Consider the following 24,577-nt stretch of genomic DNA (forward strand, 5'->3'; position numbering starts at 1 on the left):
TGGTTATTCCAAAACTCTCAAGATACACAGTTACACTCAAGAAATTAACTGCAATTAATTAATTATTAATAATTAAGTTTTATTTGAAACTTGTAACTTCTGTTACAATTTCATTCAACACTAGGTTTCTCAGCTCTCTTAATAACAATCATCAGCTTTGGTATCCAGATAGTTTAATGCTGCTGCTATTTCATTACGGGGCTTCTCTAGATAAAGAACAAATTTCAAAGCATCTATTGTTCAAATAGTTTTTGTTTACTTGTGTAAAGATAAGTCACTAATCAAATGAAATCTTGCACGTGGTACTTCAAACTCTCAAGTCACATATAATTAAAAACTTAGGAAAACAAAAAATCCAAACCCAGTCCAGACTTTTACAGTTTAAGTATTTAAATTTGTGAATTCTTAATTAAACATCCATCTTAGCATCTTTCAACAGATAAGTAAACATTCAACAAAATATTACAGAGAAGCCTATTTCTTTGGAAAACAGAATAGTTAAGCTAACAGGTAAAAAGAGCAATAGAGACATTACTAAGTAAGTTAGCAGTGCATTTATTAGTGTATTTTAACAAAATCATATATAGAAGGAAGAACTTAATCTGCAGCAGAGACACCACTATTTAAGATTAAAAAAAAAACACGGAAGTTAAATGACTATTTACCTAAATATCTGTCCATTGATTCCACATTTTGATTCTGATGGTCAAACTGAGCTCTATCCGTAGAACTTCTATGCACATCATAATTGCTAGACGTCATCTGTGCAATAGAGCGCATTCCATACTGAACAGGATGGAGCATTTTAGATCTGACCTGAACGCTACATCTCTGGCTTTTACACTTACAGCTCTTTTCTTGGGTATGAATCTTTTCAACCTGTAAGTTATCTTCAGAGGATGAAAATTCATCTACATTCTGAGAATCACTTCCTCTTTCTTTCCTCCAAGGCTTCTTTTTCTGAGGCAGAGATTTTGAGAATCTGCCTAGTGCACTGCTTTGTGTATGCCTTTGTTTCCCTTTCATAAAGCTGAATGTTCTTAACTTTCCTGACTTGGAGTGACAGGGAATTTCAATGTCATCAGACTCATCACTTATGTCACTTGCACCTTTCAAACCTCTTGCACTGTTTTTCATGTTTTTAAAAGACATGATTTTGCTGAAATTTGATTCGGTACTATGGAATCCAAATTGCCTACGTTCTTCCTTAAGTACAAACTCATTTTTTTCTTCTAGTGACTCTTCCCAATTTTCAGATTCCGTCGTCTGTATTTCAATTTTTTTAGTATGCATTGCTTGGGGGCTTGCTGGAAATTGGGCAGGAAAGATGACATCACAGTTTTCTTCAGAACTGCTTTCAGTTTTCATTACTACATCACTTTGCCTTGAAATGCATAAATCCTCATTTTCTCTGTCCACCTCTTCTTCAGAGTCTGACAAAACAAGACAATCTACTCTATACATGTCTTGTTTATCAGTTACATTTGGTAACTGAACAGTTTTCCTGTGCTCCAAAATACGCATATAGCTTTCACATTTCTGAACATCATCACACTTGCTGTTGACACATGTTCTTACAGCCTGACCATCAGAACTTGAATGGTAAGAGTCATTACTACCACTTCTTTTGGTAGCTTCAGTTTCTCTCTGCAACAAGTTAGAGAATCCACACTGCACTAAGGAAAGCTGTCTCTTTGCTATCATTAAATTATTTGCGCTGCAAGGCTTCTTTCTGTTATTTTTTTTCATGGAAATTTCCAGAATATCATCATCACTAAAATAATCATGAAAATTAGTTTCTTCTCTCTCTAACTGCGCCTTAGTGCTTGAAGGACCTCTAGCTCCTCCATAATCTGGTTGTTCACACTGAAAAAAAAAGAAGAAGAAAATTACTTACACCAAGTAGATAGCGGAAAGTTTGGAAGATCTAAGTCTTAAGCAGAATAATAATGAAGATAACAATAAAAAAATATGTTTTCCAACAAAGTATGCTCCTGACTGCTAAAACAACTTTTGTTTTTCCAATCCACACCAGTATTTTTTTTTCAAAGCTGGCTGCATCTTTTCATCTTTTAAAAGTTTGAAAAGTGACCTCATGATGCACACATTAATACTATGCAAAGATAAACAATGGGCAAGCAGACAATAAAACATGGCAACTGCAGCCTCAGACAAAAGCATTACCAGCCTAACAATATATTACTGCTACTGTTAGACTACACAGATTTTCATGCTCTGCTTTGTATCCCACAAAGTATCTCACATTTTCTGAACTGCCATGAGGAGGTTCGTCTTTTAACCAAGTAGTCACTGTCATGACTCCAGCTTCTACTTGTCCTTCCCTCTAAAAGAATAAAAAAATACGTATATAATTAAAACAGTACCTGTTCAAATTAATGAAGAAAGCCTACAAAAAAAAAAAAAAAAAAAAGTAATTTTTACTACAGAGATATAAGTATTAAAAGCACAATCACTAAACCTCAGAAAAGGTTTTGCATTTTGACAATTAATTTTCTGCTGTTTTAACCCAACCCATAAATTGCAGGACAACTTACATACTGCATAAATTGTATCTTATGCATACGCTGTTTTTACACTTTTTTTCCACAGCAGAACAGCTGTTACAGCTGAATTCAGTTTTGCTCCATATGCATTTCCATGTCAGACATCATCATTTTGTCAGACTTCCCCTTTGCTGCAATCTGCCACGTGGCAAAGAAATGTAACAAACTATCAGTGGGAAGGTTCAACTTCTACTGTCACAACACCAACATCCATCTCTAATATCACGAGCCAACAAAGTAACATAGGAGGCATTACTTTCAGAGCAACCTCATAGTATAGGAACTGAACACTACGAGCAGATGGATAGAAAAAAGGCTAGAATAAAATTCCAAGAAGAAACTTTGTTGCAACAAAGATGCAGAATAGCAAGAAGTATATATAACACACATACATAAATTGAATTTGCACTAGAACAGGGCCAATAGTCTTTAAAAAAATAGAGTCTCAGTTGTACATCTCCTTCCTGTACTTTTTTTCTGACAATAAAGCCTTATATATAATTATTATATATATATATAATATAATATATATATAATATAATATATTTTATTAAGCAGTTTTTGCTTAAATATAACAATATTTTGCAATGGGAATTGTTGCTTAAAAGGTCAGTTTAAGCTACTGATAAAATTAAGTTACTGATAAATAGCAATATACATGCATGAAGTTTTTATTGTTTGTTTCATGCAGAGAAGTTTTTCTGGTGTAAATCAGAGAGAAATTAGGAGATCTATCTGTGTAAGGCACTACACAGACAATTACTGTTTAAGTTTCACTATTCTGTTTTATAAAGTGCTTCCATTTGAAATTATGACAAAATACTTCAAATGGAAAGAAATAACATAAAAGAAATACTGAAAAGCAAAAGTGAAAGATTTCACACCTCCAGGATGTCTTTAGTAAGACAAGACCCATGAGCCCTAAGTTTGAAAAGGTTGTGGATGCCGAAAAGTTCTCCTTGATGTTCCTTTGATCCTTGCACTGCCTCAAAATATCGCTTAGCATTTTCACTTCCAACCACTGCACAGTGAAGTTGCTAAAACAGAGCAAAACAAGAGATTTCAGAAGTGTTTATTCCAATAATACATTAGAATTTCCTGGCATCCATGCCATATATGCATCCTCAGTTGAAGAAGGCAGAAATTCCTAAGAAAGGATATTTTGCTTTCATTTCTCTGGCAGATATTGATACAATAGATGGTGGTTGAGTATGAACATGCTTGGTTTTATAGTGTAAGAATAGTAAAGATACCTTTGCAGTCTTTTACCTCACTGTTATATCAGAAATCTACTATAGAATCTACTAACAACTCTCTGTATCTTAACTACTTATCTTTCCTCAGTACTAAATACTGATTTGAATAGTTTCTGAACTTTACCTGCTTGTAAACTTGCCGTAGGTACATTATCTCCTCCACAGTTCCCAAGGATATCAGTCTAAATACTTTAACATCTTTGCATTGGCCAATCCTGTAAGCTCTGCAGAAAAAGTGAATTATAAAAAAAAAAAAAAAAAGGATTATTAAAAATGGATTATCAAAAAGAAGTGGATTATTAAAAAACTATTAAATATATATATTTTTTAATCAGTAAAGAACAAAAGAGAGCTAATGTAGTAAAATAAGAATCACCATTACAAGAAAACAGGAACACTCTAAATCATTTACGATTTAAAAAAAAAAAGAAGATGCCTTTTTCCTTTTCCTCCACATTTTCCCAGTATTTTATTCTCTTTTCATTCTTCTTTAGTTTTCTGTTTTTCTTCTCAGGTCTATCTAGTTGCAAAGGGTTTCATGTCTTGTATCACAATGCCACAATACTTGTCTATTGAGAAAACCTCTAGTATTTCTTCAGTCTTTTTTTTTTTTTTTCCCTTCATCTGCATCTGGTCTTACACCAGTTATTACTGCGTTTGCATTATATATACAAGTTATACCATGGATTACTTGCAGCAGTCTGTTCTTTCTTCAAAAACTTTGCAAGTTGCAACATCATAAAAACAACCAACAAACACGCAGCAGAGTATCTAAATAACGAATTCTGAGACTTCTAATAGATTATATTCAAAACCCCATTTTTAAAAATTCATGAGAGGATAAACCATTTTATGGCTGTGTGATCTTACTCTTCAAAGACAGTCTCTTTTAATAGCAATTATTTCTGATATGTGAGTGCACATAAATGTCTTTTGAAGATCAGAAAAACTTGAAAGTAGAATTATATAATTGGATGGGACAATATAAACAAGTTCATTTCCGCTCATGAAAAAAACATAGATCTACTGAATTTTGAAGGCTGTCAATATTCTTTTATTTCAGCAATTCAAATGTTTGTCCCGAACTCCTAGAGAGTATCTTGTAGTCAGAGCCTGAAAAGAAACATGCAGATTCCTAGAAATGTTCCAGAATGGCATAATTTCAGAGTGCTGGTAAAAGACTCATCTCCATAGGATTGAGGTAAAAAAATAAACAAATGTTTTTCTTAACAGAATCTGAAATTTGTAACATCACTCAAACTAGGCTCAACTACAATGTACTTGCCCTGAAAAATATAGGAAAAATATCATCTGGCTATTTGTATATATGCACTCGCTCTTAAGAGATCAGAGAAAGTTACAATAACTATAAAATATTTTTTGGAACCCACTAAAAAGGTAAACAGAAACCCATAAAAAGAAAACAGAAAATAAGATGAAATTCAGGGTTAAAAATAAGAATATCAAAGCTAAAAAAATGAACTGGATAATCAGACCTTCCTTTAAGAAAATCTTAGTTGGACAACCAGGTTACATAAACAAAACAGAAGAAATGAACACAGACCAAGCTATGCATTTTGAGAACATACCTGTCAATAGCTTGAAGATCATTTGCTGGGTTCCACGTTGGATCAAAGAGTATAACAACATTGGCACCAACAAAATTAAGACCCAATCCACCAGCCCTAGTAACAAAAATGATACAAAAATAAAGAAAAAAAACACAGTGTTTTTTTAGTGTATTACATACATACAAGCATATTCTTCTCTGACATAATAGAACAGCACAAAAATAGTGGGGTACAGCTTTGTGTTAATGGAAAGATGATAACAAACAAGCACTATTGTGAAATGCCAACTTCTCGCCCAAGTAGCAAGATGACTGTGAAGTACATGACTTAACAAGTCACAACCAACTGCCATTACCACCACTACAGTTGAGAATACTGAAATTCATAACCATTTTAATGCCAGTTAACATTATAGATGCATGACACAGAAGTATAGTTTAAATTAAGAGGGACTTAAGAGTCTGCATGACATTTTATTTCCTTTAATCCCAGCACACAGTTTTGAAAATAGCACCATATATCTTTCTCTACATTATGACCATTTTAATGAGTTGCATGTAGAAAAATAGACTTGTGACAGTTTATTTGTACAGTATTAACTGTTGAAAACACAGTTGTTCCCATGGTTATATGAGCAGTTCTTGTACAAGTAATCAATTTAAGAAAATTTACTACTATGGGGTGAGAGTTGCAAAGGTACTAGTTACATCATACTCAAATATTCAACCCCTGCGGAATACTTACAGGTAAAGCCAGCAAGACAGCAAAGAATTCGAGCATATGCTTAAACTGAGGTAAGCACTTAATGCTCTTCATGAATCTAACAAAACTTCTCAATTACTTGATTTGTATGCACACAGCTGTACCATTTGATAGAAACCACGGTGAAGAAAATCCCATTTTCCAGTTGCAAAACAAGCAAATACTGTCAATTCTTTTATACTGGCTCAACTGGTATTAAAAAAAAAATCCACATTCCTACAAAAAAAATAAAAGCTCTTCTACAACCACCCTAAATAATAGTACTTAACTTCTACACCAACTCCTTACACTGTCATAAGTGGCACTGATTTCCTAAGTGCTATTTTCTCCGTTACATATGGCAAAACTGAGAAAGTCAACTCAATTTAATTTAGCAAGCAACTGTTTTTAATAGACTACTTTATATTCTGCTTATTTAAAGCAGTGGGAGAGGTAAAGTTTACAAGGAAGTGAATGAACAGAGACAGAATCCAAGACAGAATAGAGTCCCACCATCTCCTGGCTTTCATGGAATATATTTTTTTAATGCAAATACAGTTGTGGCTTATCCCTTCCACGTGTGCTTTAGTGTAGTGTTAACAAAATCTGAAAGGAGGATATAGAAACCTGAAAATATTAATGGAGGTTTCTGGAAAACTAGTATTCTTGGTTTTAAACACGAAAATAAAATTTTCGTATAAAATTAAACACGGAATAAAAATTTTTGCGTTTTTTCCAAATAACTTACTGTGTTTCGGAATTTTGGTATATTTCTTTTTTAGTGCAGAATTTAGACTCCCACCTACCAACCCAACTCTGCAGCCAGACTGAAGAATAAGTCAACATAGTTTCCTGAACACTTTCACACACACACACACACACACACACAAAAAAAAAAAAAAAAAAAAAAAAAAAAAAACCAAAAAAAAAAAAAAAACCACACAGTATTTGGAGCTAGAATTCTAATTAAATTTCAGTGAAAAGCCCTAGTGCAAGTAGAACAGACTCACTATAAGAATAACTAAATAGGATATTTAGTTTTATACAGACTTTATCTTTCAACACTTCTATGTATGCCACACAAATTCAACGCTTTGGAGCAATCTAGTGAGTCTTCTAATGCACAGATGCAGTAATTCCTCACTATCTTCATGGACAAAGTGGAATTCACCAAGGTCTTAGGTAAGCTGATGGCCATAATCTGCAGCTGAGTGAGGTTATAAGCAAAGTTGCATGACCAGCACCACAAATCACCTCAGAACGCTACCTACATGCTTCAGAGGGTATCCAAAGACAGTTCTAACATGTCCTTACACTATTTTTTAGGACCATGTCTGACTTCTATTTGTATGGGGTTAATGTGGACCTTTCTACGTAACTCCCAACACACATGCTTTCATCAAATGACAGAAACAGCAGTACAGATAAACACATGACTGCATGTTTCAGGGAGCTCCACTCACATTCTCCCTGGGCAGGAAGATACAAGTTTATCTTGGTTCTTTATACCTTTGCCTGGTACTTGACTTCATATAAGATGAAATATGGAGGTAACAATAACAAATCAATAAACAATAAAATCAAATATCTGTGATCACGGTTCCATTAATTTCAGTAGAACATATTGCTCTGTGTCAAAGATGAATTCTTATCTATCATAATTTTACAAGTAAATTCGAAGGGTAAAAACATTTCTATCAAAAAATCTGCTGTGTGAAGTATTTTTGACAGACATATATTAATGAGCCTGATTAATAACTTTCAGCAACACCATGACATAATTTTTAAATTCAATACAGTATTTTATATGGTTTTTGGTCTATGTTGTGGTTTTGAAGACTTAATCTTTTGATAACTCCCTCCTCCTGGGAGAAGAGGGGAACGAAGAGTAAAAAAATCTGTCTGAGATAGGAGAAACTAATTTATTAAAATGAGATAATACAGAATAATTAAGAATAATAAATCAAGCAAACCAAAAATAAATGGGAAGGGAGAGAGAGATAGTCAGTCCAAGTCTTTATCAGCAGGCCCTCATGGCTGGCCTCCCAGAAAAGAAGAGAGAGCTCCTCCCCATCACCTGGAATTGGAAATCATCTGGTACATCTCTGCTTCACACTTCTACTCAGAACAATAATGACACTGCATCAATGTTTTAGCTGTTGCTGGGTAGCGCTGGCACTGCCTCAAGATAATCTCAGCAACCCTCCCACCCGACAAAAGCCAGAAGGCTGGGGATGAGCAAAAGGGGAAAAGAAAGTATTGCCAAGACAGCTGATCTAAACTCACCGAAGGGAGATACCCTTGCTAATGACATGCTTAGCATGACACAAAAAGAGGGAAAGGGGAAGGAGAAAAGGGCGAGTTCTTGTTATGAAAGCATCTTCCCTCCTGAGCAACTGCTATGGGATTCACAATCTAATTCCCAAGATGCAACCATGCAACACTTGCTGATAGAAAGTAGAGAATAATTGTTTTCTCCATTTGCTTCCACACAGCATTTGCTTTTTTTTTTTCTCCTCCCTTCTTCTTCTTTAATTAAACTATCCTCACCTCAAACAGTTGCTTGGTTTCTTTTTGTTGGCTTTTTTTTTTCTCATGTAATTAAACTACCTTTATCTCAACTTGAGATTTTTTTTTTTTTTTTTGCCTGTGTTATCTTCTCCCTATTCTTGTGAAGGGGGAGGAGTGAGAATGTGCCATAGTGGAGTTTAGCTAGCTTTCAGTTTGAAGCCACCACACATTTATACTCGCTCATTCTACAAGTACGGTACAATAAAGTGAGACTGTCTACAGTAAAGTAAGTCTTTGGTGGAACATAATTTGAGTGTTTTCTAACTCCCTCAGCAATGGAAATTTGGAACTGTGATTTGGACAATATGCTTGTTTCAGATCTTAACCAGCAGAGGAGACAGGAAGGGTAGAAGTCTCTAGAAATCTGAAATGCCTCAGTTCACAGTAGTGGGTTCATGTTTGCCTGCAGATAAGAAAACAATTCAACCTCTCAAAAAAGTAATCCCCCACAGGATCATGAAGTAAAATGAAGAGCAACCAAACTTCTACGTAACAAAAAGTCAGAGGGAAATACAAAGAATCCATGTTAAGTTTTCTTACATTGTAGATACAAGACATATGTTAATTTCTTGAACTCTGTTGAATTCTCTTACAATTCTGATCCTATCTTCTGATTTTGTATTTCCATCAAGTCTTCGAAAATCTAGCCCAGACGCCATACAGTATTTCTCCAGCACATCCAGCAACTGGGTGGAAAAAAAGAAATCAAGTACTTATTGGTTTCTTTTCAATTAAATGTAATAATTTGAGGCACGTTTCTTAAATGTATTTTCTAATAAATAAAGAACTACAAGTAAGAGCAAATCTTCTCAGTCTCAGAATCAACATCCTTGACTCTCTACTGTTGTGATTTATAGCACTCTAAGGTGATTAACACTGGTCTGCCATGGTCTCATTCTCTAGCCCTGACTGCTCACCCTACCTCTAAGTGATGCTGAATCAGTTAACCTAAATAAGTTGGTAGCAACTTAGAACGGTTTCCTACCATATTAACAAGTTAAACTGACTTAAGTATAGTAAACAAGCAGCAGAGCCAACACACAGAAACCGACTGGTATGCAAAGCAAGAGCTCATAAGGATGGAGTAAAAGAAACAAGTAACCAGCAGTCAGACTAGTCTTGAACACTGAACTACACTTTAAATCATCTAAATACTGCAATCTTCCTTCAAGCCACAAAATGATTCAGAATTATCATTCACAGTATTCTAATAATTTTTTAAACAATACTATCATTTAGCTAAAGAAATCTATGCTATAGGTTGTTTCACTTCAGGAAACACACTATTCCAGAAAAAGGAAATCTCAGAGCGTCTTAGTCCAGCTCCTATTAAACAGCATTAAAGCTTGAACAAACTGATATAGCAGTTTAGTCTCAAGGCTGAGATTTAAGGAAATGTTATGCTTTGCAGTGCTAATGTAACAGTTGTATACTTCTGTCATAATCTGCAGTGACACTGCTCTAAATGAAAATGCATCAAGTGAATTTGGTATGAGCCATATATATCTAAGTACTAAAACAACTATAAAAAGCTCTACAGAGGGAAGCAGAGCATTACATCTGTTCTACTACTACTATTTTCATCATGAGATAACATAATGTTTCAGCATGCTTCTGGAGTAATGCACACTTTTCCTCCCACCATCATTTCCCATACCACAGAAGGGAAACATGACTGACAGCTGTTTATGTCCTTAGTGTTTTACACTTCAGAACTTACTGCTGTGGTCAACTGAGAAAAGCCATAAGGAGCTCACCTTCGTGGAAAAGGAGAAGAGAAGAACTTTATCTTTTTTCTTCCAGAAGTGATTTAGAAGTTGCTGAAGGACCTGTAAATGAACCACACAATGCAAATGAAGACATTTCATCTACAGGTCATTTCATGCACAGTCACTCATTTCTACAACATTTAAACAAGACACATTAGCTAACTATTTGCAAAGCCAAACAGAGGTATAACGTAATGATTCTTTTAAATTAACAAATACTTAAGGTAACAGACTTGATCCATGCATTCATTTTTCAGTAGTCTCCATTGAAATCCCACTGCAACGAAGTAGTCCCTAACAAATAAACTCACAAACTGTTTCTATCAGTGGACAGACTGCAACAAAATGCTGTTTATGTCAAGGTACACCAGAATCAGAGAACCACAGAATAGTAGAGGCTGGAACGAACACTTACCAGGCTGCCCGAACCCACATCCAGCCTGGCCGTGAATGCCTCCAGGGATGGGGCAACCACAACATCTACACTGTTCCAGTGCGACACCACACTTCTGTGTGAAAAACTTCCTCCTAATATCTAAACCTCCTAAACCTCCCCTGTCATAGTTTAAAACCATTTCTCCTTGTCCTATCACTATCCACCCTCATAAACAGTTGTACTCCCTCCTGTTTATGTGTTCCCTTCAAGTATCAGAAGCCACAGTGAGGTCTCCCTGGAACCTTCTCTTCTCCAAGCTAAACAAGCCCAGTTCCTTCAACCTTTCTTCACAGGAGAGGTGCTCCAACTCTCTGATCATCTCAGTGGCCTTCCTCTGGACCCATTCCAAGAGCTCTGTCTTTCTTGTGCTGGGGACCCCGGGCCTGGACACAGTACTCCAGATGAGGCCTCACAAGAGCTGAGTAAACTGCTCCATGGTCAAAGAACCCAAAGTTTCTGTGGTGGCACCAGCCTTTCAGCCACTTAATCAAGCCTGTGTTTTCCCAGCCCACTCTGTATCCCTCACCACTCCCAAACGGGAGATATAAAAATACCACTCACACTCCCACTCCTCCTCAACCAACCATCCTAAACCCCTGAAACCACTTGATAGTTCACAGGCTTCCCTGAGCGACTTCATCAGTGCCTGCCTGAATGGGTAGTTATCAGACCCAGGTGTTTTTTGGTGATATTGCTGACCCAGGCCCCAGGGAGGCAGCACACCTTCCTACAGGTTGGGTCAGGTCTGCAAATGTAGCCCTCTGCTCCCCTGAGAAGGCAATCATCTACCACAGTTACCCTCCTGTCTTTCCTGGCAGAAGCAGTCTCAAGGTATGGGGATGATCACCTTGCCCTAGGTCCCCTCTTAGACAGATTCTCCCTCACGTCTTCACTCACCTCCCCTTCAATTTCCAGCTCCCCAAACTTATTGCTTAGGGAAACTTGGGGAAACCGGGTAGGCAGGCTGGTGGTGCATCCATGGCGCTCAGAAGGGACTTTTCTTCCAAACCTCATAATCTGTCAGGTCAACCTGACTGTAACTAGGCAGGGGGTCCATCACTTTCAGGGAGTACCTCCCTTGCATCCTTCGCTTCAGCACACCAGTGAGTCACTTTACCAGTCGGTCTCCTGCTCACACTCCCAGATGGTTAGCCTCTCTCCACCTCCTCCCTGATGTTCACCACCAGGCTAAGCAGCTCTTCCACCTGCTCGCAGCTCATACAGATGGAATTCCTGCCACCCTCCCCTGGCAGCAGCAGGTTCAGACACTCCCTGCCGCCAGAGGCCTGAACAGCCATATTTCTGGGCAGGCTCTCTGTCTGGGTCACCACTGCTTACTTGGGGCAAGCCCGCTGTCAAGTGGAGACCATGTTTGCACCTATGGTCTCAGAGACTGCCAACAGGAGAACTGGTCTCCTGAGCAAAGAGGGACAGCACTTCAGGTGCAGTTCAGGTTATGAGCATTTGCATTTTACAAATGAGCACAGCTCCCCTGAAAACAGGATGGTCCAAGTTTTCTGTACTACATCTGAGGTCAGAACTTCATGGAACTTGTCTTAAAATAATTGGTGAGACATACACCCCTCCCCTCTTCTATTCTCATTCTACGCCTGTGGAAACACTATACATGCTGTTTTTATAAAGAACTATTTCAAGTGTTTTGTCATTTAGAAACCCTTTGCACTTAGAAAAAATACAGAGCCACTCCTGCCCGCAATTTCAGCAAAACTACAGAAATAATCAGATAAAATAGTCATGAGAATTACTGCAGGCTTTAAAAATGGCTGTAAAAGGCTGTATCAAAAGGGTGGCCAGCAGGGCAAGAAAGGTGTATGGGAACTGCTGAGTCACGGCCTGAACCTCTGATTAATCACCTGAGGTGAGCCATGAGTCAGCCAGAGGAGCACAGGTGAAGGCAATTAACCTGTGCTGCCGGAAGAGGTGGAGCCAGGCTCCACCCCTCCTAGACCTATTTAAGAGCTGGCTACCAGAGGGGAAGGATCTCTTCTGGAGATCACCTCTCTTGGTGTTTTCTGGTGAGCTCAGCCAAAGGGTAAGCTCTTCCTTTTTGTAACTCTTTTTGTTATCACTGTCTGCTTTTCCTTACTCTCTTGATTATATTGTGATTATAACATCTTGATATCTATTGATTATACACAATTATATTGTGATTTTAACATCTTGATTATACAAAAGGTGATCATTCACCTCTGCTCTGCTCTTGTGAGGCTCCATCTGGTGTACTGTGTTCAGGTTTGGAGCTACCAGAAAAACGTGGAACTTTTGGAGTGGGTCCAGGGGAAGGACCAGAAAGATGATCAAAAGACTGGAGCACTGTTCTTATGAAGAAAAGCTGAGATTACTGTCATGCCAGGAAATGGTGGGGAGAAACCTCTGAATTGTCCTGTAGTAATCTTTTGGGAACTGCTCAGATGAGGTAAGGTTACCAATGCCCCATCTGAAACCTTCTCATGACCCCCTGGGAACTAGTAGGGGAAAACTTCAGATTTCTTCTGGAGGTTTGAGGGAGGGCCCCTCTAGAAAAGTGGTGTGTCAAAAAGCCTAGCTGAATTGCCTTTACACAAATGCATGCATCATGTGAAACAGGAGCTGGAATGAGTGATGTACTTGGAAAATTATGATCTAGTTGCTAACACAAATGTGGCAGGACTACTCCCATAACTGGAATACCACTGCAGAGGGGTATCGCATTTTCAGAAGGATAGGCTAGGCAGGAAGGGGGGCAGAGTTGCCCTCAACATTACATTAAAGACTGGATGGATTGCGAGGAGCTCCTTCTGAGAAATGGTGAGTAGCAGGTTGAGAGCCTGTGGCTTAGAATTAGGGACAGGACTAATAAAGCACATCTGTTGGTAGAGGTCTACCACAGGCAACTAAATCAAGAGGAGCCTGCTGACAGCACCTTATTCCTTCAGTTGCAGGAGGCATCGTGTTTACAGACACCTGTCTTGATTTAAATCACTCAGTTATCTGCTGGGAAAACCAAACAGCAAGCTGCAAGAGATTTAGGAATCTCCTGGGGTCTATGGACAATAACTTTCTGGTTTGAGTATCAGACAGAAGAGGTGAAGTGCTACTGAACCTAGTGCTCATCAATGCAGAAAAGAACATTAATGGCATTAACATTTGAGACAGCCTAGGCTGCAGCAACCATGCCCTGGTTGAGTTTGTGATCTCGAGGAATGTGGGACTGGCCAAGAGTGGGATCAGGATTCTGAACTTTGGGAGAGCGTGGAAGAAAGCTGGCTACTCCCCATCCATCAGAATAAGAAAGTGTGCAGGGGAGGCAGGAAACTGGCATAGCTTGGCAATGACTTGCTGGTCAAACTGAGGGAAAAGTACAGATTGTACCAGCTGTGAAAACAAGAGCATGTCACCTGGGGACAATATAGGGCCATTGTCTGGACTTGCAAAGAGGGAATTAGGAAAGCCAAGGCACAGATGGAACCAAACTTGGTGAGGAATGTTAAAAACAAGAAGGGATTGTATAGGTACACTGGCCAGAAAAGGCAGGCCGAAAAGAGCATACCTCCTTTGGTAACTGAAAAAGGAGAACTGGCTATAGCAGATACGGAGAAGGCTGAGGTACTAAATGATTTTTTTCACCTTGCTCTTCACTGGTAGCCAGGATTCTTGTATTTCTCATATCCCTGACATTTGCATCCCTTAGTTTCTAGGTGGGAACTGGGGGAGCAAATCCTACCCTCGCTGCAAGGGGGCAGAGCAATTCTAAGACTGCCTCATGTGACCAAATATATACAAGTCTATGGGGCTGGATGACATGTATTCCAGGGCTGTAAAGGAGTTGGCTGATATGGCTGCTGAGCTGCTCTCCATCATATTTGAAAAGTCATGGCTGTTGGGTGAAGTCCCTGGGGAACAGAAAAAATGAAACATCACTCTCGTGTACAAGAAAGGGAGGACGGAGGACCTGCGGAACTACGGGCCAGTGAGCCTCACCTCTGTGTCTCGGAAGTCATGGAACAGATCATCCTAGAAGATACATTAAGACATCTAAGGGATGAGCAGCAGAGCTGAGGAAGCCAGGATGGCTTTAGCAAGGGAACCTCATGCCTGACCAGTCTTGTGGCCTATGATGGAGCGACGACACTGGTGGACAGAGGGAAGGTGACCAATGTCATCTACCTGGCCTTGTGCAAGGCTTTTGACATGGTCCTCCACCACATCCTTATCTCTAAATTGGAGAGATACAGACTTGAGGGGTAGACTATTTGGTGAATAAGGAATTGGTTGGAAGGCCACAGACAGAGGGTTGTGGTGAATGGCACCATGTCTAGGTGAGGGATGGTGACGAGCAGTTTCCTCCCAGGGATCTGTCTTGGGACTGGTGTTCTTCAACATCTTTATCAGTGACGTTGATGATGGGCTTGAGTGCACCCTCAGCAAGTCTGCTAATGACACTAAGCCAAGTGGTGCAGCTGACATGCTAGAAGAGAGCCACGCAGAGGGACCTGGGTCAAAAAGTGGGCCTGCATCAACCTAATGACATTCAAAATAGTAAAGTGTGTGATTTTGCACTTGGGTTGGAGTAATCCCAGATAAGTGTACAGACTGGGAGAACTCCTTGAGAGGAGCCCTGTGGAAGGATGTGAGGGCCCCAGTGAATGAAAAGGTGGATATGAGCCAGCAGCATGCATTTGCAGTCAACAGTATCCTGAGTTGCATCAGAAGAGGGGTGACCAGTAGGGACAGGGAGGTGGTTGCCCCCCCTCTATTCTGTCTCTGAAAGGCCACATCTGGAGAATGGTATCCAGGCCTGGGGCTCCCAGGACATGAAGTCAGTGGAGTTGTTGGAGTGGGTCCAGAGGAGGACCACAAAGATGATCAAAGGACTGGAGCACCTTTCTATAACAGCAGGCTGTGGGAACAGTGTTTGTTCAATCTGGAGAAGGCTCAGGGTTGACCTCCTTGCAGTCTTCCATAATTGAAAAGGAGATTATAAAAAGGAAGGGAATCAACTTTTTACTTGGGTAGATAGTGATAGGACAAAAGGGAATTTCTCTTTTCTAGTCTTTGCAAGATGGCATTCTGATTAAGAACAGCTTATCTCTGAAGTGCTACTTACCACTGTAAACAGAATTATTAAAACAAAACACCTAGTAGGCATGCATTTTCTTACATCCATCTAATACAGCACATTTTACTATTAGTAATATTTATTTCTGTCTCTGAAGAATATATTTACCTTCATTTTTCCACTGTACTTTGGATCTGAAATTATTTCAAAGGCTGTGTCTTTGCTTAACTTCATAAAATCTGGAAAACTGGAAAACACCTCATTGCAAACTCGTTTGATATGTGTTTCCTGAAAGAAAGTTTTCGAAAGGCATTAAAAATCAGAATTACACTGGGTAATAGTAAAACTGAAACTGAAAGTTAGCAACTGAAATAGTAAAACATAAAACTGAAACAAATAATCTGCTGGAATAATTCAAATTTCATACATTTCATAGCCCAGCAGTTGTGTATCAGCATTTCTCTTGACCCCGTAGCATAACTGCATTTCTGGGAATCTTTTTTCTACAGTTCAATTGATATGACAAAAAACAAGACGAGAAATGGATTTAAACTACTCAAAAGTCAAAACTTTACTGCTAGAACTGCTAGAACTAGGATGCAACCACACACTTTAAGTCTCCTTTTCCGGAAGAGCAGAAAATACCTCATCTATTACCCAGGAATCACTCTGAAATATTTTTTTACAGTAAAAACTATATATACAGTACAGGAAAAAAAAAAAACAAAACAAAAAACAGTGAAAACACTTGGCTATTTACAGTTTATGACCCTGGAGTCCTAGCAGTAAAGCTTCCTAAAAATCAAAGATCTTGTTTTCCTGGCAAATAACCATTACAAGAAAAATCAATACCGTTCTCCCTGTTCTACCAAAACATTTCCCATATTATTTAGAGAAACTCTGCTTTGAATATAGAATTCCAGAGGAAAAAAAAAAAAAACAAACAAAACATGTTCTCATTGTTTATTATTTATTTGCACAAAAACTTACCTCTCACTTCTCAGAAATGCACTAAAAATGGGATTATTAAAAAAAATCACTAAAAATGACTTTCTCCTAAAGCTCTCCGTTGTTAAGGCAAACCCCATTTTCAGATATTCATCAACTGGAACTAGAGATGCATTATATTTATATCTATTAAATAAGGGCTACATTCTCACTCACTGAACAAAAAAATAATTTTGCAAAATATCTGAATTTCAGTATGTTAAGGCTGAAAGAGAAGCCAACAGCAATTTTTATTCAAGAGCTTTAATCTAATTTTCCAAAGGTTCACTTTTTAAGTACTTCCAAAAACTAACCTGCTGCTTGCTAGTGTTGTCTGTCTGCAGCAACGCAACATGATTTGCAACTTTCTGTAGGATTGTCAAGTAACTGAACTGCAATGACTTAATTGTTTCACCGTGGGAATTCATCTATAAAACAAAACAAAAAACAAGCAAAACCAACAAGTATTGCTAATACTTTCAAAAACAAACTTTCCTAAAAATAAGAAATACACTAAAATACTATTTCAAGAAGATTTAGTGCATTAGGAATTCAAGTAGTACAAAAATTGATTCCAAATGATTTGTTTCTAGCAAAACTGAGGCACGTTCTTCTTCTCAGCATTATGATTCCATTAATAGGAAGCGAAGCAGCTTTTTAAACAACAAAAACAAAAAAACAAACCAAATGCTTGATAAACATTTCAGACAGTATGACATATACAGAAATTGTTACGATAATCAAGAGAATTCCTTGGTAAGAAAAGCAACTTTACAATTTAAATAAATGGAAAGCGAACTAGTGCTGTTTGAATGATTTTTTAACCTACAACTGCTTATTTACTTCAAAAATTTGTGGAGTCTCATAAACATCTCATTTAACATAAAGAACTTTAAACACTGAATAGTTGAATAGCAGCAACAGCTATTTTTCTGGTTATAGTTGATTGATTTATCAATACTGGTTTCCTTTCCCTTCTCAAGTTAAATTTCATGTTTAACTTTGGAGTAAGACTGTCCATAAGAGCAACACAGGTATCCACTAGTCTGCACAGAGTGAACAAAACTCAACAGCACCTTCTTTCTACAAAACAATGATAAAGCTTGCAAAGAGCTAATGCTAGTTTTCATAGCATATTTCAACAGGACGATAGATTGTTTTCAAATAAAGATGCATAAGACTAAATACACCACATTACCTCAGAAACAAGAAAGAAAAAAAAACAGTACGCAACAACCTAAACAGTTTAGAAGTAAAAGAAAGAAAATATTTAAAAGGCATTCTGAGTCTACTAAGAGATATGGAGAAACAAAAACAAAGCTAGATCTATTAGCATTAAAGGAGTCCAAAGAAGGAAGAAATCTGCAGAGCTGTTCCTAATGAATAACGTTCTACTTGCATTATAAAACAGTTGCTTTTACAGCTCTCCTTTCAGTAAAGTAAACCAAAGCATGTTTTTAGGAGTGAAGACACAATCCAACTGTAATTACAAAACAACTATATCTCAATCTGCTGGGTACAGGAGGTCTCTTATTTGCAGCTACTGTACTGACCATCTATGGTGCACAGTAACCGCATACCTGACAAGTATAAAATGTCCCAATGTAAAACCCTTTCCAACACCAGGTGTATTTAATACAACAAATTCCAAATATACTGTATTAATAATGACCTTTTGTTTAGGGCATGCCAAGCAGTTATGCTGTAGTCCTGAAGTGCCTGACTTCAGCATGACACAATGTTTTTAGTCAAGATTTCACAAACAGATGACTTAAGACCAGGCAGTCACTTCAAGCAGCTCCTCATGGGCAAGAGCATATTGAAAAATACCTACCCTCTGCTCCAACCAGAAAGTCTACATTATAAACTTCAGACAATTAAGTTCTTACTTTGTAACAACAATTCTTCCTTATACGGCCGCTGTTGCAGCTGCAGGGCTCTCCTGCTCTTAATACTAGGTTTACATCCTCTGTCTTCAGCACAGCCTGGTATACTGCTTTCTGGAATTCTGTCAGGGAACAGTACACCATCTGTAAAAATAAAAGTCCAAAAAAATGCAGTTACATGCAGCATAAAATTATAAACACAGAGCACTGCACCAAAACAAAACAAAATCAACAAAGCATGGAGCACTGCACATAAGGTAGAAAATAATAATATATTTGCACAAACGTTGATAGAAAGTTATACTACTCATATTAAAAATAAAAACAAAACCACCTGTATGCTGACAAAAGTATTTGGAAATTATATACAAAATGAATGTAAACTTATTTTATCCCTTCCCAAAATTTTAGAAAGAGAATCAATATCAGGTTATAACAACCTGCTTTTAGGTTTCTACAAACCTCTCAGTTGGGTTTTTGTGGAAGACTAAGAGAACGAAGGAAGAGTGACAGACATAAATGCATAATTATAACACAGGATTCCCTCATTTTGCCAGTTGCTTAATTTGCCCTTTTTCTCTTCTTAGGCTCCAGCTATTTGCAGGGCAGTACCACAAGCAGGACAAACAGAAGAAGCACTGAGAATGCAGTGCTCTATACACAGCTACGGCTAAAACACTTATCCCTCCTCTAAGAGACCATGGGTGGCATCTCCATGACATCTTTAGTCTTAACCAGCAGGAGACAGATATCTGAATATCACTCCCTGACATAGGCCACCCACACTGCTACAGCACCATGCTGAGCTATAATAATATAGCAGTAACTTGAACATATACTCAGCCTAACAAGAGAATGGAAATAAAACCTGCTAGATTTACATAGACAACTGACTAATGTTTGTGTTAATCTTCCCTTTACAAGACAGCTTAGATGACATTATAATAATCTTAGGATGAAGAACACAGAATTTTGAATACAAACATCTGAAAATTAATGTGTTCATCTACTTAGAAGGAAACATGTCTAATAAGAGAAATCAATATTAGCTATAAAGAATTATTGATTTATGTGATGTTTACAATAGCACCAGATGAAAAAGATTACAGATTAAGATAATTATCTTTAATCTGGTGAGTTTCCCTCTACTTACTGATTGAAAATGAGTTAAAAAAAGATTAAAAGCAAACTGTTCTATGCACAAGGTATCAAGCTGCAAATTCAAAAATCCTACATCAAATTTCAAGAGATTTACATACACTGAATTTGCAAAGATACATGTGGCAAAGGGCACATAAAATGTGTAAATCACTAGCTGAAAGTTTAGCTGAGCATTTTCATGCTTAGATAACTATTTCAGTAAGCAATCATAGTAACTAAACCAACAGAGCACACAATCTTACGTGCATTCTTTTTAAGGCTCTAGTTTCTTCTTAATTTTGTAACTCCAAGAGAAAAGCATAAACTAGCAGACGTATGATGAAAGAGAAAAAACAGCAAAATCAACAAAAAAAGATATAATATATTCAAAATACAAAGGCGCTCTTACTCTGTCTTCTTTTTTTGGCAACTGATCACTGATAAGCACTTTTGTACGTCTCAGAAACCAGCTAGACATTTTTCTTGCCAGCTTCACCATCGCCTTACGACCTGTTGCTAGCTCTCTTTTAGTTGCAGTGTGCCTCTGGCCACGCTCCACTGGATCAGAAAATTTCCTCTTGAAATGCATTCTACTACCCAAAAGTCCTGGTAGGGCCCTAAACAAAATCAGCAAACAAACAAACAAAAACACCAAAAAACCACAATAAACAAACAAACAAACAAACAAAACATTGGGTAAGGGTTGGTTATGAGGGAATTGCAACATCTTCAAGGCTACCTATGCTTTTCCAATGATTAAAAGCATACTATGAATTGTTCTGGCTTACAATCAATGTTTCTGGACTAGCAAGAAATTTTTACTTCCAAGTAAGTCAGAATGACCTGCACATACTGGAGAAAACAAAGGCACAACGTTGTCCAAAGTTACTCAACAGACCTTTTCTTTTGTGTGTGTGGAAGGCGCAGAGTGGGTGGGGGAGGGGGGAAGGAGAAAGGGAGGGGAAGAAGGCATGCTTAGTAAACAAAGATAAACAAAAGGAAAAAAAAAAAAAGTATTTTATTTACCAGTCCATGACACACCAAAGTTCTTTCATGTTGTTTTGAAGAATGGTTCCGGTAAGGCCTATGCGAACACTGCATTTTAAGGACTTCATAGTTTGAGTTATTTGAGACTTTGGATTCTTGATTCTGTGTACTTCATCCACTATGACAGCAGACCACTCTATACTTCATAGCAAGAAAAAATATTCTCCCTTAATTGGAATTACTTATCACTTCACATACACAAAAACTGACATCAGTTACATGTACAGTCTTGATTATTACAACAAAAAAAAAAAGTACTTATTTTTACTTTCTTATTTCATATACATTGCACTACCCACTTCTTTGTCTGATTAGTAAATTTAATTATAATGGCTAAGCTACACAATAAAATAGATGAACTATTGTCAACTGCATCAAATATTTTCTGTGAAGAAAGCAGCTTTTCATTTCTGGACACACACCTTACCAGCACTAATCCCACTCATAAGTAAGATCTGGAATAACAGTATAAATCTCTTAATGTGAGCTTCTGAATCATGATTAGCACAGCTGTGTTTTGCATTTCCTAACAATATCCATCCAGATAAAAATATGCTGAAAGCATTTCTAATGGTAGTTTACTATCTGAAAGCATTACTCAATTACTTCAAGACCTGTATGATTCCAATATTGTGAAGGTATTCTAATATTTTGCAATTTTGAAACCAAGAGGATCATAGTTAGAAGTAGAGATTGAAAGATACTTTGCAAGCAGATCAAGTACAAATTTCGTGAAAAAATGAACTGTATTCTGTGAATTTTAAATAACTAAGTCCCTAGGAAGAAACAAATTTATGAGACAGCTTTATATTTATTTTTATTTATTTATATTTTATATTTATATTTTATTTATATTTATTTATATTTTAGACATAAGGAAGAACTTCTTCTCTCAGAGAGTGGTCAGGCACTGGAATGGCTGCCCAGAGAGGTGGTGGAGTCACCGTCCCTGGCAGCGTTCAAGAGGCATCTGGATGACGTGCTGCGTGATATGGTTTAGTGCTAGTGGTGGCATTGGTGATGAGGAGACGGTTGGACTAGATTGTCTTGTAGGTCATTTCCAACCTTGTGATTCTATGATATGCACGAATATTTCAGAACAAGTTCATTTCTACGCTAACGTTACTTGCAGCAGCCATGTTTAGAAAAAAAATCTCTCCCCTGATTGGGTTTCATGAATTTTAGATGACTATTTTGAAAACTGATCTAGTAATCACGTATGATGCCTGTTAATTACTTTCAATCAAATCTGAGTTTATGATATTGTTAAAATCTGCTAATTATTAATTACAATTAAAGACCAGTTTGAGTCCTACTCATCACTCTATCTAAGCAAAATACACAGCCTTTAAGACTGTTCGATGAACACTGTATGCCTATATGGATAAATGCTTCGCATATTGAGTTTGTTAAATCCTTACAGTGAAGCAGTGCATTCATTCACACATAAGTCCTGCTGCACTGACACAGGCTGTGCACATGCACTTCTTTTCCAGCCACCAGCTGTTTAACGTCTCCTATCTGCACTTCTTTTTCAGATGTGCACAAAGAAAGCTGGAGATCAGACTTTTATTGGTGATGACTATTCAAAACAGTAAGACACTCTTTTGAGGTTCATGACCCTTTTCAATCACCTACCACTGGAACACTGCAAGATCAAGGGCAACATTAGCTATTGCATTCTGCCTCTACCAGCTAACAGAACTGTTCATGCAGCTTTTATCTATTTCCAAGATGTAACAGTCCCAGTGATTCTCTTTTGCTAAGTGAAGGGTTAAGTATTCTTAAGCATAACAAAAGGAAGGGCTCCTCTGTTTTAAAATACTGGCAGCTATAGGACAAACAAAGGAGGACTTATTTTTAGGACTTAGGAATTTAATAAATTAATAAATTAACAAACATAGTTCTCTTCTGCAATGCAATGAGTAATACTTACTTGTTAAGTTCATCTAAATACAGGCGAAGAGTCTCATATGTTGTAAGGGCAACTTCACATTTCCCTTGCTTGATACGATTCAAGTCATCTTCCTTTTTACTGCCATGTAAGACAGAGACCTTAAAGTACCCCCATGTGTCCAACTCATCCTTCCAGTTATACAGCACTGAAAGAGGGGCAACTATGAGGAAAGTCTGAAATATATGAAATAGCTGTTACAGTCCTACTGGAAGATCTACAGCTCAGCACTTTATCAATGTGGAAATTCTCAATGTGAAAAGTCATAACCTTGAGATTTATCTTATTATTCCATAGTCTGAATTATTAAATTGTGTTGCTTCAAAGCACAGTATAGAAAATACCTGAATATTTATATAAATTTAGAAGTAATGAGTTTACAGAGTGTGTAAATACTACAGAAAGAAATACACTAATGCTGTACAAAGTATCCAAAGTTACACTGGTATTTTAGTGAACTGCAGTAAGACATCATATACTACCATACCGCTTTATTATAACATCTATTACACCATTCAATGTTTTAGAGATGGAAAAAATAATGGTAAGGAAGTTCCTCTGAGCCATAAATCTAGTCAATGCATGAGAAAAGATATCAAAAAAGGTTTAAAAATTTAAGACAATCTGTACAATATTATCACAGAATAATAAAATCAGTTTCTAGTCCAGCTTTCCAATCAAAGAAGGGGCAGCACTGAATTTAAGCAGTTAGAACTTCTCTCACTCAAGTCTATAGTATCCTTCAAGAATGGAAGATCCACAACCTCTCTTTGCTACCTGTTCCAATACATAATTGTCCTTGAAGTAAACTACTTCTTCTGTTAGAGCCAGTCAGAAGCACTCATGTTTTTTCCACATTAAGTGATATCCTTTCATCTCTTCCTTCCTCTTTGCCTGAATTTACAAAGGAACAATTTTTTTCACAGTCATACAATCATTCTGCCACTCAAATTTCCAATAACATAAAATACCAATGGTAACCAGGAGTTGCATTTGTCTTCTCATGTTAAATTAACCAAACACTGAAAATCAGTATACATTAACTTCAAAAGCTAGCAAACAAACAACAAAACAAGTATTGCTTTTTACCAAAATTCTTGATGTTTTATCAGTGAAAACTGTACCTTGTTAGGGTTACATTTTGATTCTTTTTTCACTGTCCTCTGTAAAAATTTTGGCATGTTGTTTTCAATATCTTCACGTGTTCCTTTTTTGCGTAACACTGCAGCCAAAAATGAAATGACCTTCAGAAAGAAAACAACTCTTAGTAATTATGTACAAAAACACCAACAGAAAATGAGTAAGTCCCTCTGAAAATACATATTTCAGACAAAATCCTGAACAGGATTTTATTTGTTAATACACATATTTCAATTTTTTTAAAAAAATTAATCTCATTTTTAACTGAGAAACCTGTGTTCACAATAAGAACATTTCATTGCTCCATACTGCACTTTCATTTTCTAAGTGGAAAACCCTCAAAAATACAATATAGAAGATAAAGGAGAAGGAAGAGATAAGGCATGTACTGCAGTTTTCCTGGAAATGACAAATGACAAACACATGAATCTTAAATGAGGAAGCAGTAGGATAAGT

General features: G+C 37.3%; 1 protein-coding gene across 1 annotated transcript in view; it reads right to left on the bottom strand.

Moving 5' to 3' along the window:
- Window positions 1-24,577, bottom strand: part of ERCC6L2 (ERCC excision repair 6 like 2) — a gene marked incomplete at both ends in the record, with an annotated part of 49,858 nt that overhangs the window by 19,662 nt on the left and 5,619 nt on the right. The window contains 14 exons of the mRNA XM_079548254.1: window positions 666-1,866; window positions 2,264-2,344; window positions 3,449-3,601; window positions 3,945-4,044; window positions 5,410-5,505; window positions 9,244-9,389; window positions 10,461-10,532; window positions 16,136-16,255; window positions 17,269-17,382; window positions 18,844-18,984; window positions 20,390-20,597; window positions 21,007-21,168; window positions 22,964-23,157; window positions 24,106-24,225. Coding sequence (XP_079404380.1) covers window positions 666-1,866; window positions 2,264-2,344; window positions 3,449-3,601; window positions 3,945-4,044; window positions 5,410-5,505; window positions 9,244-9,389; window positions 10,461-10,532; window positions 16,136-16,255; window positions 17,269-17,382; window positions 18,844-18,984; window positions 20,390-20,597; window positions 21,007-21,168; window positions 22,964-23,157; window positions 24,106-24,225 — 2,908 coding nt within the window. The remainder of the gene's footprint in view (window positions 1-665; window positions 1,867-2,263; window positions 2,345-3,448; window positions 3,602-3,944; window positions 4,045-5,409; window positions 5,506-9,243; window positions 9,390-10,460; window positions 10,533-16,135; window positions 16,256-17,268; window positions 17,383-18,843; window positions 18,985-20,389; window positions 20,598-21,006; window positions 21,169-22,963; window positions 23,158-24,105; window positions 24,226-24,577) is intronic.

The sequence above is a fragment of the Tetrao urogallus genome (assembly GCF_951394365.1).
Source record: "Tetrao urogallus genome assembly, chromosome: Z".
NCBI lineage: Eukaryota > Metazoa > Chordata > Aves > Galliformes > Phasianidae > Tetrao > Tetrao urogallus.